The sequence below is a fragment of the Panthera uncia genome, chromosome E1 (assembly GCF_023721935.1).
Source record: "Panthera uncia isolate 11264 chromosome E1, Puncia_PCG_1.0, whole genome shotgun sequence".
NCBI classification, from domain to species: domain Eukaryota; kingdom Metazoa; phylum Chordata; class Mammalia; order Carnivora; family Felidae; genus Panthera; species Panthera uncia.
Window position 1 is genome coordinate 15,386,300 of NC_064814.1, and position 21,744 is coordinate 15,408,043.

General features: G+C 36.3%; 2 protein-coding genes across 9 annotated transcripts in view; one reads left to right on the forward strand and one right to left on the reverse strand.

Moving 5' to 3' along the window:
* Positions 1-3,451, forward strand: part of EFCAB13 (EF-hand calcium binding domain 13) — a 168,352-nt gene extending 164,901 nt beyond the window's left edge. For 7 of the 8 annotated variants that reach the window (XM_049637549.1, XM_049637548.1, XM_049637547.1 and 4 more), the window contains 2 exons: positions 2,545-2,646; positions 3,297-3,450. In XM_049637549.1, coding sequence (XP_049493506.1) covers positions 2,545-2,646; positions 3,297-3,361 — 167 coding nt within the window. In that variant the 3' untranslated portion in view covers positions 3,362-3,450. Of the gene's footprint in view, positions 1-2,544; positions 2,647-3,296 lie in introns of all 8 variants that reach the window. The other variant, XM_049637554.1, reaches the window with a different exon arrangement.
* CDC27 (cell division cycle 27) overlaps positions 1-21,744 on the reverse strand; it is an 803,505-nt gene that overhangs the window by 342,145 nt on the left and 439,616 nt on the right. The gene's annotated exons all lie outside the window — the stretch shown is intronic.

Genomic DNA, 21,744 nt, shown 5'->3' on the forward strand with positions numbered 1-21,744 from the left:
ACATGACTAAATAAAAACAAATGCCCCACATACTCTCTCCTCCCCCCCCCCCAATAAAGGTAAAAGAAAAAACCTGGATTTCCCAGATTATTCTCCAGAATAATAGTTGCTTTATATATTTGGTATAAGTGGGATGTTAAAGTCCTTTACTGTTAGTTCATTACTATCAATTTCTTCCTTTACATATCTATTAATAGTTGCTTTATGTATTTGGCTGCTTTCATGTTGGGTACATAAATATTTGCAACTCGAGAGTGGATGGAGCCTGGGAGTAGCTTTAACAACCCAAATTCATCGATTACAGAGTCATCACAAGCATGCCTTGCTTTTAAACAACAAAAAAAAATATTTTTGAAACAACAAGGTAAAAACCTAGTACTAATCACTTTCTGACAGTACACAATTACTGAATTAACTAATATTGAGAAGGGGAAGGGAATCATACCTATGGGCCTTGTCTCACACAAGTGCATGTTTGTAGGTGCAAGGCACTTGTCATTATTGCAGAAATGAATTTTAATTTTTCATCTTTAGTTTAACATTGCTTTTAGTACAATGCTGACACCAGCAGTGCAGAAAGGGCTCTGGAGAGTTGTTCATAGCAGCAGCTCTCCTTTGGTTCTGGAGGCTCCAGGCCAGCCAATATTGCCTCGTCACATACATTCTTTAGGCCTTTCTGTGAGTGCAGAACCCGCCACATATTTGACCACCTTCAGGTCATGGGCCAGCTTTTCACATCATTTCAGCAATCTCTGGAGGGATAGACTTCTCTTTGTTCTTAGTTTCTCAATCATAGAGGAGTCATCTTTAAGATCAATTTGGGTCCCAACAAGCAAGAAAGGAGTCTTGGGACAGTGGTAAGTTATCTCAGGCACCCACATTTCCTTCACATTTTTGAATGAGGAGGCAGAGATCACTGAATAACAGACTGGAATACATTTGTAGAAATGTATTCATAGATACGTTGAAATACGTTTGTAGAATAACTTGGCAGTTGTAATCTGTCATAGTCCTCTTGCCCCGCAGTATCAGAAAGTCCAAGAGTGTATGGCCCCCTATCGATCATAATGGTGACTGCATAGTTGTCACCAAGAGTCAGTACATCCTCAGAAATGTGTTTGTTGTGTAGGATATCAGGAGACACGTTTTACCAACAGCACCGTCACCCACAACAACACACTTAATTGTCTGCATTACTGAAACAATTTTGTATCCACTTTAAATATTTCAAATTCGGTGGTGATCTCAGCTTCTCCGCAGGGGCATTGGCAGTGCTGTGTGGTGTCTCCTCTTGTATTTTATCTTCTGATGAACAAAAGTTTCTCTTTGACACGTAGTTGAATTAGTCAACCTTTTTTCTTTTATAGTTAGAATGTTTGGGAGCCTGTTGAAGAAATCCTTCCATACACCGCGGTCATGAAAACGTCTCCTATTTTATCTTCTGGGAGCTTTATTATTTTCCTTTCACATTTAGATCTATAATCCACTCAATTGATTTTTCTATATGATGTGGGATAAGGGTCCCTTTTGCTTCTAAATGGATATTCACCATTTATTGACAAGATGATCCTTTCCCTACTTTAATGTAAGGCTAGCTTTTTCATAAATCAAAGATAATAAATGTGTTGCTATATTTGCACTTTTTATTCTCTTTGTTCTTTGTTCTATTTGCTGGTCCTTGCACCAGTATACCTACTATTTTAATGTAGATTTAATATGTCTTGATATCTGAAGCATAAATCCTCCCAATTTTATTTACTTCTTTAAACTCTTCTTGGCTATTCTTAGTAATGTCCTTTTTGTCATTAGAAATATTTATTCTTTGTGCTTTCTCTCTTTTTTTCCTTTGTCAGTCTTAGTGCAGGTATGTATCACTTTTGTTGGTCTTTCCAAAACCCAACATTTGGCTGTATTGATTTTATTTAAAGTTTGCTTTTCATTTCAGTAGTTTCTGCTTTTGTCCTTAGAACTTTTCTTCTCCTTTTGAGGGGTTTAAGTTGCTGTTCTTTCCTAACTTTTTAAGATAGAACCTTGGGTTATTGATCTTTTCATCTTTTCTATTACATGCATTTAAGGCTGTGAATTTCCCTCAGCACAACCTTACCATATCCTACAAGTTTTAATATGTAATATTATTATTTTTACTCAATTCAAAATATTCTAACTTCCAGTATGGTTTATTTTTTTGACACATGATTTATTTAGAGAGACATTCTTTAGTTTCCAAAGTTAGGGGAGTTTCCTAGTAGCTTTTGCTATTGATTTCTAGCTTAATTTCCATACCCTATATTATTTGTACCGATCATCTTTATTATTCTAATAATTTTTAAATTATATGAACCTTATTCAATTGTGAAATATTACTTTATAACCATTATTATGGGAGCATCTCTTTTACCAGTGTTAAAGAAACACTGTTCATTTTGTGTCTGTAACTGACTGCTTATTTTTTAGCAGGTATCATTATGCTTTATTTCTCTTTAATAATTGGAAATTATGCTATTTTTTAAAATGTCATCTTTCTCTACTTCTTTTGTTCTGCAGGAGGAGAAGTTGACCTCAGTGACCTGGAAAATGTCTTGCAAAATATGGGGATAGAGTCCTCACCAGAGCATTCGGAGCTAAAGGAATTACTTCCAATTAATGGTGGGCATTTCAAATATCAGAATAGTCTTCAAGAGAGTTAATATAGTCATCCAGGGAGTTGTTCAGCCATTGCAAGTATCAGGTAGAATCTTGAGGGAATTAGAATTATAGCCTAAAAATTTTTTATAATCCAAATCTCCATGTTTATTCTAGATCACTTAGAAGTTAGAGTTAAAAATATCCATAATTCTAAAGATAATTATTTTTAATATTTAGGAATACATAAATTACCATTTAAAAATATGTCTAAATCAAGAGGCTCATCAATCATCAGTCTTGCCATTTGGACTAAGGAATATTGATAGTTATTTTTCCTTCCATTGAGATGCCTTGGGTTGGAGAGGAGGACGAGGAGAGATGTAGAACTATACTTACTAGTAGAGGGGTAAAAATGTGGACTCAGAAAAAATACAACATAAGGAAGTGTTTTTTCTTTGGCCTGGTAAATATTAATAATTGTCTCAGGTGCTAAAGAATTGATTTACCATATTAAGAATTTCGTTTACATTTTTTGTTTTATTTCTAGAAGATACTAGGTAAATTTTAGGAGCAAATTATTTTATGCTGTATATTTCTGAACTTGGATATTTGATATTGTTTTAGCATGTCTAGATGTTTTCTCTATGACCTAAATTATGTGTTTCTTGCAGCTACAGCTAGTAGAAGAATATATAAGACTAGTTTGCTGAATTGTGCAGATGTAAAAGGTGAGTGAGATTCAAATAAAGATGTCAGATTGAGAACTCTTGTGTTTTGCTTTTTTTCTTATTAAATATTGCCCCCTGCCATTCTCATATATATTTCCACGATTAGTTTTAATACACACATATGTTCATACTGATTAAATAATTTTCTGTCTTGTTTTTAAAAGGTGTTCTAAATATTTAGGTTTACCTAGATTTTTGATGTAGAAATAATAAAATTTAGGCCCAGCTATAAAAATTTAAGATAGTATATCTTGAAATACAGTGACCAAACTGAATCTCCTTGTATAAATGTTTATATAAAAAAAACTATTATGTTTGCAGTTTTGCTGCTAAAATTAACCTGAGTGGTGTCTCAGCCTTATTCTGATGTATTGTGTTATGTAAGCTTATCTTCAGTGTGGGATATTTTGGGTATAAATGAATAGATAATTTTAGTCCATTAGTATTTCTCTTTAAAAATTTAAATGTCCTTAGCCTCTTTTTTTATGATGAAATTATACCACCATACATTAGGAATTTATATTATATTTTGATTTTTATTTTAATGTCCTCATATCTTTCTCTTTTGTTGGGTTGCAAGATGATGACCATGACCTTGACTCTATTCTTGAAAACATGGCAATCAGACTTACAGCTGAGGAACTTAATGATGTACCAGTTGCTTCAGATGCTTCAGATGTACCAGTTGATGGTGAATGATTTAGATATCATTATGCCTTCATGAAAATTTGGGTTTTGCAGCTGACATTTTTTATAGGACTTATGTAGCTGAAATAAGAATTATTTTTTCTCTCAATATATTAATCTAAAGTTGATACTTATTCGTTTATTTAACAAACATTTACTGAGCACTATATATCATGTATTCTGCTCAGTGCCAGAAATACAGTGACCACGAAATACAGACATAGTCCTTGACCCAAGGAACTTAATGTCTAGTGTATCACAATTCTTAGTATTCTAGTAGAGGCTGAGAATGTTGCTGGGGCCTCAGTCAGGTTAGTAGTTTTCACAGGAACAAGGGCTTTGGTTTCAGCCAATATGAATGACATTTTTGCTACTTCTATGTAGGTATGGATCATCATATCCTTGGACCAGACTTCACGACTCAAGGTCAGTATTGTATGTATTAAATAAAATATTAGGATTGAAGTGTGATGTATCACAAAGTAATCCCCACTTTAAATAAACCAAAAAAGAATATATTTAGCTGAGCACAATCCACTGAGGTCAAGCAATATCACCTAGAAACATTTTACTGAATACTGCCTCTTACCTGGAAAAATTTTTTTTTTCACTTGATTCATATACGATTTAGTTATGTCTTTGCCATGGGTTTTATACCCTTCTGATAGGGTGAGTTTTTTTTCCCCAAAAGATATTTTTATTAAATCATTCCTTAATTTTCAAGTACTACTGTGTACCAATGAAAAACATATAGTTAGTTTTTTATTTGCTTATTTTCTTTATGCTTTTAAGTTTCCCTGGGACATCTGGAAAAAATAATTAAGTGGGACTATCAACAATTGCCAGAGGTTATTTTTAGCTTCAGAAACTCACTTGGGGATGTCAGATAAAAGGCAGAATAAGAGCCACCGAAAAACTCTCTCCTCCATAAGAGCAATGAGCAAACTGGCAAAAATTGTCAAAATTAACATTTTCAGAACTGGAAATTAACCAAAGGTTTGCTGCAATCTGGGGAGGATTTAAGAGAAAAAAGACTGAATCTCAGTAAGAATAGTGAGCTTTGTGATATTTTAATTTGCCCTATTCCCATCCTCTGTCTCACAGCTCCATAATAGCCTTGAAAAATAACATTTTCTATTTGCAGTGAAAACTAGTAGCCTGGAAACCACTGGAGGGAGCAGAGGGGAACTGGAGCTCTTTCAAAGCCTTATTGCCAAAGAACTGTCATTATTTGGTCTGTTTGGTGGTTCCTTGGAGTGAGGCTTTATATCTGTCTCCCTTTATGTATGAATTGATAAATGAATAATCCATGAGTATGGAAAGATGAATCAACTGAAAAGAGCAGAAAAGAATAAGAAAAAATAATAATTATTTGGAGTCATAAAGAACTAATAGCAATTACTGCAGTGGTAGAGTAATAATTAGTCAGCAGCCATACTGAAATGGACGCAGTGATTAGAAAGAAGAGGAGAAAGTATGTTAGTAAAAGACATGAGATGAGAATTATGGCCTTTACTTCTTTTACTCTTGGTACCTGCATGAGTCTTGTCCCTGCCAGAACAAAGATGAACACAGAGAGCATGAACTGTCCTATAGAGTTTATGAACTAGTGTGGCATCATAAAATGTTTTTCCTAGACTCCGAGTCCATTTTGCAAATACAAATTGAACGCCAGAAAGGCTGAAATTAAAAATTAAAAATGGACTCAAATAAAATAGTGGAAATACTGGACTCTGCCTTAAGTTTTTTTACAGTATGGGTACTTTATGTTTTCATTCTAAAGCTCTATCATTTTCTGGATCCCAACTAAGTCTTTTTTTTTTTTTTTTTAACAGCTAATGGGAACTTTGATGTTGGTATCTTAATGGATGGAATGGGTGGAATAAAAGCCAAAACAGGTAATAGAATAACAACTAAGAGTAAGATGCTACTAGAAATCTAAGAACCAAATTATTTCCACTAAATTACAATATAATGCTCTTTCCACATCATGATTGCATGGACTTTTAAAATCTGTCTTACACATCTTATAAAAATGTTTATGTATGAATGCCTACAGTTAGATAATAGATTATCAGAACTTTTAGCAATAAAACTTCAGTGCTCTTTGTTGTTTCCCAAGTCATTATCTGAAATCTCTGCCAATAATTAGCATACCTTCTTTTATGGCGGAAAGCTAAATTCCAGTTTAACACAGTAAAAAGTGAAGGAAAGTTTTGGTAAAGTTAGAGGCGATCTCAAAGCAATAAAAGTGCTGATAAAACTATTTAGATCAGCAATCTGTATCATTCTAATGTACTGCAAAGTTTATACTCAAATCACATGCTCTGTTGCCCTGCCTATCATTCAGAGATTATGCTAGAAATAACGAGAAACCTTCTCTGTAGGCCCAAAGGCCTATTTTTTTAGGCTGGGTCTCTTTTCATTCAGCAGTTAGCTGTAATGCTACAAAGGCAATTTTTTTTTTTTAATTGTGTGGAATCATGACATCATTCACAATAATACCAGAAGTCTCCCTTCTTTTGCTTTGAAGGAGAGGTTGAGGTCAATGACATGAAAAAAGTTCCAGGAAACATGGGGATAGAACTCAAAGATAAGAAACAGGGAGAGTTGGTGAACAATCTGCCAGTCGATGATGAGAATTTCTCTAACAATTCTATTTCATATCTAAGTGAAAAAGATTGTCCAAAAAAATCTTTTACAAGGTAATGACTGTTTTCTCTTATGAAGAAATACCAACGGTGTCATCTCATTCTTAGTTGGGAATGAGGTGGCTTTAGTCAGAAATCCTGCGACCATGGTTGAGAAATCCTGGCTATTATTCTCGAATACACTGTGATTCTGAAATTTTAAAATGAGAAGAGGAAAAGGAAGGCATTGAAAAGTATGAAATGGAAATAAATGAGAAATTACAAAGAATAAATGGATGGGAGGGGTTCTGCCTGTTAGAGGGCCAGCAATAACTGCCTTAGGTGCCAATGAATGAAGAGTGGCCTTATTTTCTCCATTTCATATATTTTTAAAAATTATTGAGAGTATATTTGTACTGTATGGAAATGTAAAGTCTGACTTTGTGAAATGATGGCTTCTCTGTTGCTTAATAACGAATTTTGGTGAGATTTTGATTTGTACGCTTCTTAAAGCTGATACATCTATCAGGATAGGCTGATGGTTGGCACAGAGGCCTTTTTCATTAATTTATTCTAAACCAAAGGATAACTGACATATAACATTAGTTTCGTGTGTACAACATAGTGATTCAACAATTACACACATTATGAAACACCATGGTAAGTGTAGTTGCCTTCTGTTGTCATAGTTATTACATTATTGACTCTGTTCCCTATGCTATACTTTTCATCCCTCTGACTTATTTTCTTTATAACTAGAAGTTTGCACCTCTTAATCTTCTATTTCACCTAATCCTCCACCCACCTCTACTTTGGCAACCACCTGTTCTCTCTATTTATGAGTCTGTTGTTTGTTTGTTTTACTTTTTAGATTCCACAAGTAAGCAAAATTATATGATATTTGTATTTCTCTGTCTCACTTACTTCATTTATCATAATAGCCTCCAGGTCCATCCATGTTGTCATTAATGGCAAGATTTCATTCTTTTTTACGGCCGAGTAGTATTCCATTATGTGTATGTGTACCACATCTTCTTTATATCCATTCATCTGTTAATGGACACCTAGGTTGCTTCCCCATCTTGGCTATTGTAAGTAATGCTGCAGCAAACAAAATGGCATAGTATCTTGCCAAATTAGCGTTTCCATTTTTTTCTTGTAAATACCCAGAAGTGGAATTACTAGACCATATGGTACTTCTATTTTTAGTTTTTGGAGGAACCTCCCTACTATTTTCCAGAGTGGCTGCACCAATTTACATTCCCACCAATAGTGCACAAGGGCTCCCTTTTCTCCTCACCTTCACCAAGACTTATTATTTATCTTTTTGATACTACCCATTCTGATTGGTGTGAAGTGATATCTCATTGGGTTTTGATTTGCATTTTCCTGATGATTAGTGATGCTGAGCATCTTTTCATGTGTCTGTGGGCCATCTACATGTCTTCTTTGGAAAAGTCTATTCATGTGCTCTGCCCATTTTTAAATTGGATTATTTGTCATTTTTTGGTGTCCAGTCGTATGAGTTCTTTGCATATTTTGGATTTTAACCCGTTACTGGATATATCATTTGCAAATATCTTCTCCCATTCAGTAGTTGCCTTTTTGTTTTGTTGATGGTTTCCTTTGCTGTGCAATGAAGGCCTTTAAAGATGAAAATATACATAAGATGTTAAATTTTGATACTTGCCACTTTTCAGATATTTTGATAAGATATTTATGCTTCTTTTAATCCGCCCATGCTTTTGCAGACAATGTATGTTCTATCCTGGGGGATAGAGTTCCATAATTTATTGAAAAGTTTACAATTTGTGGCAAAGAAGAAAATAAGTCTAGTCTGAAAAGTGATTAATAAACAAAAAAATTAGTAATGGTTAAGGAAATTTACTCAGAAAAAGAAATTTTTCTCTGGGTATCATCAACAAAAAAATCATGCTTATTGGATGGAAGGATGAAATTTGTTATCCCCACTAGTGTATTTCACTGAGAAGCTCACCGATTACCTTTAAAGCTTTCTGCTCTATGGACTGACCAAAGGAAGATATTTTACTCTAACTCTATTATTGAACATATTTTAAATATTTGAACAATGTATTTAGCTATGTTTTTTGTGCTAGAACTTGTAACTGTATATTATACACGAATTAATAGTTTTGGTCACACTTAAGAGTGACTACATTTTGGTGTTATTTCTTTCAGTTTCCTAGGGGTGAGGATGATTGATATCAACAATCATGTTGATATAACAACAATCACTGTTCTGGAAAACATGAGGTTGAATCTTACAGAAAAGGAACCTAAAAATATGAGACAGAATCTACAAATTAATGCTGAGCATTTAATATAGCATTGAACCACTTGGGAAGTCTTGGGCGTATGAAGTGATGGAAAGACTCTCGAAAGCCACTAATTTGGCACTAAGAAGACATTTTAAAAACTCACAGAACACATCTCTAAATAGAAATGAATGCTATCCTAAAAACTTATATTAAGTTTATTATATCAACAACTTCTTTCACTGTGAATCATAAGTAATGCTGAGGTTTCCACAGGCCACAAAAGGCCAGAGAAGAGTCAGGGGGACAGGGAGCATGGAAATAAGATGAAAAAAAATCTTAAATTGGAAAATCAAATCTAGGTCTGTACCGCAGACATTGAAGTGAAGGACTGGCAATTGTTCAGTGGAAGTGACCTGGGAGTTCAGGAAAATGAGAATGGCTCCTGTTCTTGTCTGCAGCAATGAGATCTGTGGTCTAATAGCCCTAAGGTGCTAAAATATACCTTAGCACCTTTTGCTGTCTCAAGTTGTCCCAAGATAAGGTGAAAGGAGACAGGTTCTGGTTTTACCCATCCTATTAAATTTTTCCAGATAATTAGAAAAGTCAAATGAGTCTTGGTACTCCTATTTAAAATGTTAAATGATAATATGAAGACATAAATTACACTTTCTCTCTTTTTTCATATCATTAGCACGGGCTGATTAAGTTAATAATACACAGAAACGAATGCATTTTTAATATTGTGGAAACATTCCATTTTTCTTATTTCCCATCCCTATTGCTTTCCTAAGGTGGGAAGGTTAATGTGAGTAACTTGGACAGCATTCTGGGGGAAATGAGGATTAAGCCCCCAGAAAAGGAACAGAAAAAACTGACAGAAAACCTGCTACTTAATGGTGAGGATTTTAGAAATAACTGTGTCTTTGAAGGGAGTTAGCGCTTGTGAACATGCATACCAGAATTTCTAAAGCACTCAGAAGATATTTGCAGATCTTAAGGAGGGATTAATTCCTAATGTAAAAGTCCTATTTCTTCATTTTTATAAACTCCAGGGAGCAGAATGAAGTTCTGTTTGTAGTTCATTGTTTCATTTAACACTCTCTGAAAAAACTTCCTTTCTCCCATCATCCCTATATCCTCAAAATATTCAGATTTATATCTTCAGATCAATTTTCTCACTCAAATATTGTGTGTTATAAGTTTTATAGGACACTTCTTTCTTTTTAAAGTTTATTTTGAGAGACAGAGACAGAGAGAGTGGGGGAGGGTCAGAGAGCGAGGAGAGAGAGAGAATCCCAAGCAGGCTCTGCACTGTCAGCACAGAGCCCAACGCAGGACTGAATTCCACGAACCATGAGATCATGACCTGAGCTGAGATCAAGAGTCAGACACTTAACCAACTGAGCCACCCAGGTGCTGTGTAGGACACTTCTATGACTGTCCTTCAGACATCATAGATTTTGTCAGAAACTGAATTCATAGTTTTCATTGTGGTATTTGACCAAAGCAGCTACATGGGGCTTTTAGAAATATGTTGGGGGAATATCTGGTTGTTACAAATTGTTGTCATCAAGTGATTGTAAAAGTGGATGCTCTTAGCATTATATTCCCTGAGCGTCAGGGATACTCAGCGCTGTGCAATTCATCGGGCTTTTCAACACAATGAAGAATTATTCCTCAGGAAGATGCCAGTGGCTCTTCCAGTAGCTGAGAAAACTCTGTTTTTATACTCTTTTACAATTGTGGTACTATCATTATTACCCTAGTAATATAAGCTAAAACACCGAGAGACCTTTCCTCACCTCGCTCTGACTTAACTAGTTGTATTACAAATGAGTACCACTCTTGCCTTTTATAAAACGTGAGCTTCTTTTGTCAGAGACCCTGCCTGATCCTTCATTGTAAATCTTTCTCCCCCGACCCAGCAAAGTATCTTTTACATATTCGCTATGTAATAAATATTTGATTAATGAATAGAATAAATGAAAGGAGTTTCTTCCCCAAATGAGAGCAACAAATAAAAAGAATGGCAATCCTAGCGAGTGATAGTACAATATTAACAGATGCCTCAAATATTTGCTGACTTTTGTACTTGAATAAACCCTTTGTAGTAATCTTATACCAACTGTTCTTTGGTACCGAGACGCTCTCATGGTTATCCCACACGGAATCAATTGTCTTCTGACATTATAAGAAGTACTGCTATTTTGTTTGTATTTGGGAACTTGTATTCTGAGGGAAGCTTGTTTATTTATTTTGTATTTATTTATTTGGATAGAGAGAGACCGAGCATGCGGGAGAGGGGCAGAGAAAGAGGGAGGGAGAGAACCCCAAGCAGGTTCCACACTGTCAGCCCACAGCCTAACGTGGAGCTCGATCCCACAACCCTGAGATCATGACCTGAGCCAAAATCGAGTCAGATGCTTAAGTGACTGAGCTACCCACGTGCTCCGCTCAAGGAACCTTGTAACCTATTGCAGTCTCTTCAATTCTCAATGACATGGTAAAAAGATGGTTTCATAGACAATACAGAGATAGAGACCGAAACTTCTCTTCTTATTTTCTTCCAATTTCTTCTTTGTCATCTCCCCATTCTACCCCAGGTCCTTCTAGTCTGAGTCACTGAATGTCCCTTTTTGGGTTATCATTTACTTTATTGGGACTAATTACAATTTCATTATAGTTAGTAGCTTTATCAAAGGACTTTGTGAATACCCAGAACACCCCAAAAGGAAACCCTATATCCTTTAGCTATCACCCTTTTATTCTCTCCCCACCACCCTACAAGCCCTAGGCAACTTACTAATCTATTTTCTGTCCCTATAGATTTACCTATTCTGGACATTTCATATAAGTGGGATAGTATGTAGTCTTTATGATTAGCTTCTTTCACTTAGTATGATGGTTTCAGGTTCATCTATATTGTAGCATGTATCAATATTCGATTCTTCCTTTTTTCCAATTTATTTATGGTGGTAAAAGGCACATAACATAAAGTTTATTACCTTAACCATTTTTAAGTGTCCAGTTCAGTGTTATTAAGCACCTTCACATTTTTTGTGCAATGACTACCACCATCCGTCTCCAGAATTCTTTTCATTTTGTAAAATTAAAACTCTGTATCCATTAGGGATGCCTGGGTGGCTTGGTCAGTTAGGCGTCCGACTTCGGCTCAGGTCATGATCTCACGGTCCGTGAGTTCGAGCCCCGCGTCGGGCTTTGTGCTGACAGCTCAGAGCCTGGAGCCTGTTTCAGATTCTGTGACTCCCTCTCTCTCTGCCCCTCCCCTGTTCATGCTTTGTCTCTCTCTGTCTCAAAAATCAATAAACGTTAAAAAAAATTAAAAAAAAAAACCTCTATATCCATTAAACAAACACTTCCCATTCTCCCCTACCACGAGCCCCTGACAACCACCATTCTACTTTCTGTCTGTATGGTTTTGACTAATCTAAATACTTTATATAAGTGGAATCATGCAGTGTCTATTTTCGTGACTAGTTTATTTTACTTACCCTAATGTCCTCATGTTTCATCCAGGTTGTAACATATGTCAAAATTTCCTTCCTTCTTAAGACTGAATAATATTCTACTATATGTATATATGTTCATTCATCCATCAGTGGATACTTGAGTTGGTTCCACATTTTAGTGATTGTGAATATGTTCTGTGAACATGGGTATACAATTTCATTCCTTTTTGTTGCCTAATAACACATTCTGTTGTATGTGTATATGTTTTGTTTATTCACTCATCCTTTGATGGGCATCTGGGTTCTTTCTGCCTTTTGGCTATAATGAGCATTTCCAAATGTATACAAAGTAGGAAGAATAATATAATGAATGATAAAGAATAAAGAATAATAGAATGAACCTAGATTCAACAGTTATGAAGATTCATCTCACTTGCTTCTTATTTATTTATTTATTTTTTAAATTTTAACGTTTATTCATTTTTGAGAGACAGACAGAGACAGAGCATGAGCGGGGAAGGGGCAGAGAGAAGCAGACACAGAATCCAAAGCAGGCTCCAGGCTCTGAGCTGTCAGCACAGAGCCTGACGTGGGGCTTGAATTCACAAACCGCGAGATCCTGACCTGAGCCGAAGCCCAATGCTCAACTGACTGAGCCACCCAGGCTCCCCTCTTATTTATTTTTTATATTTCTGACTAAAATATTTCAAAGCAAATTTTCATTTAGTCCTTATATACTTCAGTATACATCTTCTTAAAAGTATGGATTTTTTTACATGACTGCAATACCATTATACAGCTTATTTTTAAATTTCCCTTCTTTAAAATATTTTTTACAGTGAGCTTATTCAAATAAAGAACCAAACAAGCTTTACACACTGCATCTATTATGACACTTAAATCTCATGTACTCTACAGCTATTCCTCTACCTTCTTCGTCTTTTCTTTTTAGGCACTGATTTTTTTTTAAGAAACTGGGTTGCCAATTGTCTTGTAGCATTTCTATATACTAAAAAAAGAAAAATTTCCCATATACTAAATTTACCCGTTTTTGTCTGTTTTCTCATCTCTCTTGTTTCTCTGTTGTCCGTATTCCTCATAAACCAGGAGTCAGCTCTGATGGCTTAGTTATTTTCATCTTCAACATTTTTTCACAAGAATACTTCATAAGTAATACCGTTTATTTCACATTGCATTCCATCGGGAAATACAGATCTAGTTTATCTTTTTGAAAACGGCTCTACAGTTGTCCCAAATCATTTATTTAAAAGTCTGTCACCACATCCTTGAATTTGAGATGCCATCCTAACTATATATTTGATTTCCACGTGCACTTGTCTATTTTGAGAATTTCCATTCTGTTCTATTGGTCTGCTTATTCATGCTCTAAATTGTGTTGAGTATAACAGCTTTATAATCTTTTGCTATGAGTAGATCTAACCCCTCACTCCTCAGCCCTTGTACACACACACACACGCACACACACACGCTCCCTTGTCCACCCCGCCCAGTTCTGGCTGTTCTTTATAGAAACATCTTTTTTGTGTGACTTTTAGTAGGAGTGTATTTGTCTTGGTTTTTTTTCTTTCATTTTCCACTTGCTGTGTGACATATTTCCTGGTGAGAAGATTGATTTCTTAGGGTTTGAAAACCACTTATATTATGAGAGGACTTATCACATGTACGTGTTTACTGTTGTGCCAAGTTTAAATCCCAACATAATGAAGAAATATGAAAGCATATCATGCACCCTTATTTCTTGTTTTCTGTGGTATAGAAATACTGACTAGCCTTTCAACTTTAACATCAAAATCTTCCACATTCAATACAGATCTGCGTTATTGTGAGTCAAGATTTAACCACGTGGTGATGTACCCACTTGGCTGTAGCTCCGGCCTCCATGGGTGCAGACAATGCCATATGCACGGTGTGCACCAGTAAGAGTGCCCCATAGACACCGTGAGCTGCCCACTAGGAAGCTCGGGAAAGACACACCACCTCTACTTGGCACTAAACCGAGGATTGTCCCAAAGGACTTTCCCACAGCCCTAGATTCACTAGTGGGTAGAGGATGAGTTCCACGTGGTTCAAGGTCCCCTTCATGTTCCCATACAGCTGTCTTGTTTCCTTCCTCCCTCCTTCCTCCTCTTTCCCCCTTCTTTTCATTTCTAAACATTTTTTTTTTCTCTTTTTCGGCTATCCTGGGTCATTTTGTATTGTTTCCTATCTCCTGCAGATGCAGATACTTTTAGCTTGTTTTCCATTGCTTTACACATAGGAAGCACAATAGTTTTGTAATTTGTGCCTGATAACTTCTAAATCTAAAGTTTTTATGAGCATGTTGCTGCTGCCCGTTATTTCTGCTTATTCTCTCTCAGGTAACTTGTTTCGTTCTGTGTTTGGTTCTTTTGAGCGTGAGCTATTTTCCTTGGAAAATTATAGAAAGAAACCTTTGAGGCTAAGGATGGAAGCATGTTCCTAAGGAATACTTGCCTTTGCTGCTGCTGGGCACTTGGACAGAATCACCCACACTCCATGAGGTCATCAACATGACAGTTCAAATCCAGATGGAGCAAGTATCATTAGAACAGAAACAGCAACAGGGCTCTGCTTACCTCCCTAGGTTCCTACTTTTGATGAGACTTTGCACTAGTAACTTACTCTCTTATCAGCTCTTTAGTACTTTTGAGGAGATGCTTTTTACATTTTATCCAAGATTTCAGTTTCCAGAGGAAGGTTGGTCTGAATAACATCGTCCTCCACATAAATGGAAACAGAACTTGATTATAGATTTTTGTCGGGAGTTGAGGCATCTAATCTGGGAGTTCAGGAAAAAAAAAAAAAAAACCCTCATTGTCAGCCACAGTTTGATTTTACCATTTGCTGTGAAAGATTTGAAAATTGCTCATTCGCCTGGAAGATTTCTATTCGAAGTCTAACATCCTTATTGACCCCCTTGATATATGTGAATAGACTATATTAAATCTTGTTTTCCTCATGAGACTGATAATCATTAATGCACTGTGAGTAATGCGAGTGGTCACATTTTGGAATCAGTGAGTTTTCCCCATATTCTTTACTTTTTCACAAGGAGAGATTATTGATGTCGATAAAATGGATTCTCCTTTGCAAACTATGGGGATGAACCTTTCAGAAGAGGAAATTAATGATCTGACACGTGATCTACCAGCTGACAGTGAGTATTTAAGATATGTTTGAATTGGTTAATCTGAGCTTCTATAAAAGAATCTCTGAAAACTCTACTTTGGCATTAAGAAGACGGAAAACATGAAAGATGACTCAGACTGAAAGTAAACATGTTTTGCCCCTTGACATTTTCAGTAACTTCATTTCCACTTGGAGTATGGCCAAGGCCAAGGCCACTGTTAGAACTGAACAAAATTAGAGAGACCCTGCTGTGGAGGGAAGGGAGTGGGGTGCATTAAATAGAAGAAGCTTTAACACAGAAAAAAATTTTAAAAATTATAGAGAAAAGAGAGCAGAGCCCAAAGTGGGAAATTATTTTTAATTTCTTTTAAGTAAGCTCTAGGCCCAGTGTGGAGCTCAGTTCACAACCTGAGATCAAGAGTTGCTTTGCCACCTGAGCCAGCCAGGTACCCCTAAGTGGGAGGTTATTAAAATAGCATTTCTGTCTTCGCCTTACCATTTTCAAGGACATGTAGAAAGGCAGAATAGGGGCGTTTGGGTGGTTCAGTCTGTTGAGCGTCCAACTCTTGATTTCGGCCCAGGTCATGGTCCCAGGGATGTGGGATCGAGCCCTGCATCCAACTCTGTGCAGAGTGTGGCCTGCTTTGGACTGTCTCTCTCACTCTGTCTCTGTCTCTGTCTCTCTCTCTCTCTCTCTCTCTCTCTCTCTCGTGCACACGCGCGCTCACTCTCTCTCTCTTAAAAGAAAAAAAAAGCGTGATAAAGGAGGAATATGAAGTGTAGGACCTATTTCCTGCACCAAAGGAATAGGACCAAGTTTTCCAGATACCCTTGAGGGGAAAAGGAACAGTAACCACTCAGGCCTGAATGTGTGGAATGCCTGAATGCTCAGCGGCCCCACCTATGCCTCTGCTTACATCCCCTCATTCTGAGCTGGATTCCATGGTTCAAGGACTGACTGTTCCCAAAGCTCTAATCTCCCTTGATGGGCTAGAGACAAAGTCTAAAGTTTAGTACATTCTGAATTGGGGCTAAAAGAATTCTCAAGCTAAATAAGCAAATGTTAAATATCAGCCTGAGAACGTTATAGTAGGGCTAAGAAGTATCTGTCTGGAACATTCCTTAACTATCATATAACCTTAGATGAATCAATACTTGCTCATCTTATTAAGGCACATTTATTCACATCATTGTGTAAGATAAGCACTGTACCCTTAAAAATATTTTTGTTAATTCATTTAATTTATTCTCTAATTTTTACCACTGGTAGTATACTAGAAGGACCATGCAAGTGGTCTTCATTGTCTTGTTTTCTTTGCTTGCAATGGTGTATCTGTGAATGAGACTAGATATGGAACAATCAGCTTTCATAATAGAAAACTATTTTTTGTCTATTTGAGATTATGGTGGAATTTTTTTTAATATTGCTAAAAAAAGCAGAATTATGGGTGGAAATATAGCTATTATTTGAAACTATCCTCTGGTATTGCCATTGATTTCTGTTCCTTATTTTAAAATAATAATTTCGGATCAACCAACATAATGAAAATCATTGTGAGATTAAAAAGTACACATGAAATAAAATGGACATGTGGAATGATTAATCCTTTTTTCTTTAAATCAGAGTTAGAATTTTTTTTAAGTTAATTTGTTTATTTTAAAAGACACGAAGAGAGCGTAAGCGGGGGCTGGGACAAAGAGGGGGGTGGACAGAGGATCCAAAGTGGGCTCTGTGCTGACAGCAGCAAGCCTGATGCAGGCTTGAACTCATGAACCGTGAGATTATGACCTGAACTGAAGTCAGATGCTTAACCGACCGAGCCACCCAGGCACCCCCAGAGTTAAAATTTTTAAGTTATTGCTTATTGGTGATCTGCTCATCTGAAGAGTTACCATCAGTATTGAGCTTAAAAAGAAGTTTTGTGAAAGATTAAGGCTCAAGCATAGAGCCCCAATTATATCATTTGGGACAGAAAGACCCCATTTAGGGCAAAGCTTTTCTCATACTGTGTCTGTCAGGACGGAGATATGAATTTACTGGAGAGGGCAAGATTCAGTTGAAGTAGGACCCAAGTTAAATAGCAAGTTTTACACCCAATAGGTGTTATCATCTTTGTTTCTGAGAATTTCCAGTGGCCCCGTAAAACTGACATGTATCTTCATGCTTTCCTGACCTCACTAAATGGTTTTACTACAGAAATAACTTTTGGAGTATTCTGCCTCAAAAGATCCAGAAGAAAAACAAGGAAGATTCTCGTTAGCCTAGATTTAGCAACCAATGAATAAATGTATATTTATCCTGCTCACTGTTCTAATACTTGTTATTGTGTACATGTAAGTGTCACACAGCTTCTGCTAAGAGTCACTGCGTACTTCTAATACTTCAGTAAATATTTTTGAGTTATCCAGGACCTTCATTTGTAAATTTTCCATGGTATAGGGGTTTTTAGATATTGTATACTATAATTTATTACTTACAATCTAAAATCAGGAATTTTTCAAGTAACTTACCAACAGTGACAGTTTTTTAGGTCGTTTTTCTTTCTTGGCAAAATATAGATCTCAAAAATCATCTATTTGTGAGATATTTCTGTTCTTTAACATATTAATGTCTTTTTAAATATTAATTTGTATGAAATTCAATTGGGTGTCTACTATGAAAACTATGCAAATCATTAGAGTTGGGAAGTTAAGCTCAAAATGAATATTGCCCTCAAGCAAATCATACGTCATGCAAATCAAGAGTAAACTGGTCTGCCTGGGTCAGTGAACATGAAAGGAAATAGTAATTAGAATCTCAGTAAAGAAAGAGATAATTTCAAAAGTCCAGTTGAAACAGTGGTGAATAAGATCCCAGTTTTAAATTTTGTTTTCCCTGGTGTGGCCCAAATCATCTTTGGTTTTCCAAAGTCTAAAGCTAAAAATAAAGTCTGATGAAAAAAGGTGACTTTTGAATCTCACACCTTTAGAGTTTTGCCATATGACAATGGATGAAAGCAGTTGTTAAAACAGGCACCTTTGTAACAAGTAGAATGATTATTTTCCATGTCCTTTTGTGCTCCTTGGGATAGGTGGGGGATAAAATTCAGTAGCCAATGAATGCCATTGTGCTTCCTGTTTTGCATTTCTCAGTGAATACCACTGTGTATTTGATTTACATTTTCTTACAGTTCATGGGAAGGTTGAAATGAGAATGCATATGGATGGAATGAAACCTTTTACAGGTAAATAAGAGACTGTCACTTTTGTCCTGGAAAATATTTTGCTCACAGGGATGGATGATCAAAAACAGTTTGGGGAAGGGGGTCAAAATGCCACAAAGCTCTCTTACTATAAGTCACCTTTTTCTCAATTCTGCTTTCACTTGGTTGATGTACCAAACTTGGACTCTTTTCCAGAGTTCTAATCAGTTCTAATCAGTTCCAGAATCAACTGATTCTGATAGTTCTTTCTCACTCATTTAGTGTTTCGGTGGAAGGATAGTTTCATGAAGCAACCCACTCACTGCTCAGCTGTTTTTGCCAATGTTGCTCAATCTTTCAATAAGAAATTACTTTTAAGTAGATCTAGAGGGTACAATGCTAAGTGAAATAAATCAGTCAGAAAAAGACAAATGCCGTTTGATTTCACTCATGTGGAATTTAAGAAACAAACGAATGGGGCGCCTGGGTGGCTCAGTCAATTAAACATCCGACTTCGACTCAGGTCATGATCTCATGGTTCATGAGTTTGAGCCCCTCATTGGGCTCTGTGCTGACAGCTCTGAGCCTGGAGCTGCTTCAGCTTCTGTGTCTCCCTCTCTTTCTCTGCCCCTCCCCCACTCACGCTCTGTATTTCTCTCTTTCTACACAAATGAATAAACATTAAAAAAAAATTAAAAAAAAAAAACACAAAACAAAACAGAAACACAAGCCAAAAAAAACTAGACTCTTAACTATAGAGACCACATTGTTGCCAGAAGGGAGGCGGTGAGGGGATGAGTGAAATAAGTTGATGGGATTAAGAGTTCATTTGTTATCATGAGCACCGATTAATGTCTAGAGTTGTGGAATCATTATATTGTGCATTGTACACTTATTCCAGTTACACTGTAAAGCTTTGACAGGATCAAATTATTGTCATTATGAAGAAGAAAGTCACATTATTCAGAGACAAGAATAAATACAATAAATGATAGCTGAATTTATATGTTTTCCATCTAGTATCTTAATTTGCTGGCCAATTGTAAAACAAATTTGTTCTCAGCAGGGCAGACTTGTTCCCAGAAATAAAAGACCTTCCTTTTGTAAACACTAAGGGGTTATGTTCTATTATGTGACTTCCCCATAATTCTGTGTAAACATGTTTCCTTTTCCCCTTCCATTTCCTCAGATGGGGGGGATGCATTATAATGAGAATGAATTTTTCACCATTTCATGAAATGATTATTCTCAGACATTAATGTTCTTGTATTTTCAAAGGAAAAAAGGTTCATGTCAGTGATCTGGAGAAAGTTCTGGGAAGCATGGGGATCGAGCTCACAGCTGAGGAGCTTAAAAAGCTGCAGGAAATTCTGCCAATGGATGGTGAGCTATACAGAAGCCACAAAGACTTTCCAGGGAACTTGGTTTTGTGGCCCATGTGAACAATTTAAAATTTTTACCTGTCGAGGGCTTTCTGAAAAATCCTGAAATTGATTAGGAAAAGGCATTGTCATTTGGATTTAGTCTGCAGTTTACCAAACCCTTCAGCCATAGCTTTGCCATCTGAGTGTCAGATAGTTGATCAGCCTATATCCTAAGGAAGAAAAGGAAGGAAACTGGAGGGGACTGGGAAAAGAAATAAAAGGGGAAGTCAACCGAAAAAGGAAAGATGTGTGATTGTTCCAACATAATAGTGTTTCCCTCAGCTGTCAGTCGCCTACTTGCCAGAAAATACATATATTTGTCACACTGAGACAGTTTTCTTTTCCATAACTTCTTTTTAAATTTAATACCGAGACAGAACACATTTCCCACTCAATTACAGTTGTTTTACTGAAGTTGTAAGTAAGTGAATGTTCATACCATTTCCCTTCTGACATGAATTGTTCCTTTTCCTATAGCTGCTGGAAACGTATTTCAGAATGCAATGTTGGATGGGGTGAAATCCACTAAGGGTAGGTTAAAAGCCTGATAAGAAAGGCAGAGACATCTGAAATCTTCAAGGTTCACATTTATCATTTAGATACGAGTCCTGTCTAGCTTCCTATGTATAGATTACTTAGTTACTTTCTTTTATTTTAAGTTTATTTATTTACTTTGAGAGAGAAAGATAGTAAGTGGGGGAGTGCAGAGAGAAAGAGAGAGAAGGGGAATCCCAAGCAGGCCCTGCACTGACAGTGCAGAGCCAGACGCAGGGCTTGAACTCACCATCCCTGAGATCATGACCTGAGCTGAAATCAAGAGTCAGATGCTTAACCGACTGAGCCACCTAGGCACCCCAGTTACTTAGTTACTTTCATCATCATAATATTTTATGCTATAATGTCTCAATACATCTTTCTAGGAATCCATACTCACAACCCAAAAAACCTAATCATACACAGCAAATTATGAAGAAAAGGATTACCGAATTTTTAGGGAGTTGTGTAAGGAAAACTTGTTATGAAGGAAGATCGAAGGCAAATCCATAGAAACAAAAAGTAGATTAGGGTTGCGGGGGGCTGGGTGGAGAGGGAAGTAGGGAGTGACTACTTAATATGTATGGGCTCTCCTTTGGGGATGATGAAAATGTTTTGGAACTAGAAGTGATATTTGTACAACATTGTGAATATGTACCAAATTCCACTAAGGTGTTCACTTTAAAATGATTAATTTTATCTAAAAAAGTGCTAAGATTCTGCTTGTTTTTAAGGTTACCTTATGATCTTCACTCTGTTTTAATATTAGCTAGTTAATAAATTAATGAGGTCCTATCATCAAAGCTCATTCCTATTCTCTCTCATATTGGTTATAATCAAATCATGTAGCCTATCCCTTCATGAGCTGTTTATAATACAGGCTTCTATTCAAGGTTTAAAGGAAGAATTACTAATTCTGATTTTTCTGTTGATTATTTAATGCTCTTAGACATGTTAAATGGGAGTTCATACAGAAAAGTAATAATCACATAAGTACATTTTCTCTTTTGTTTTTTA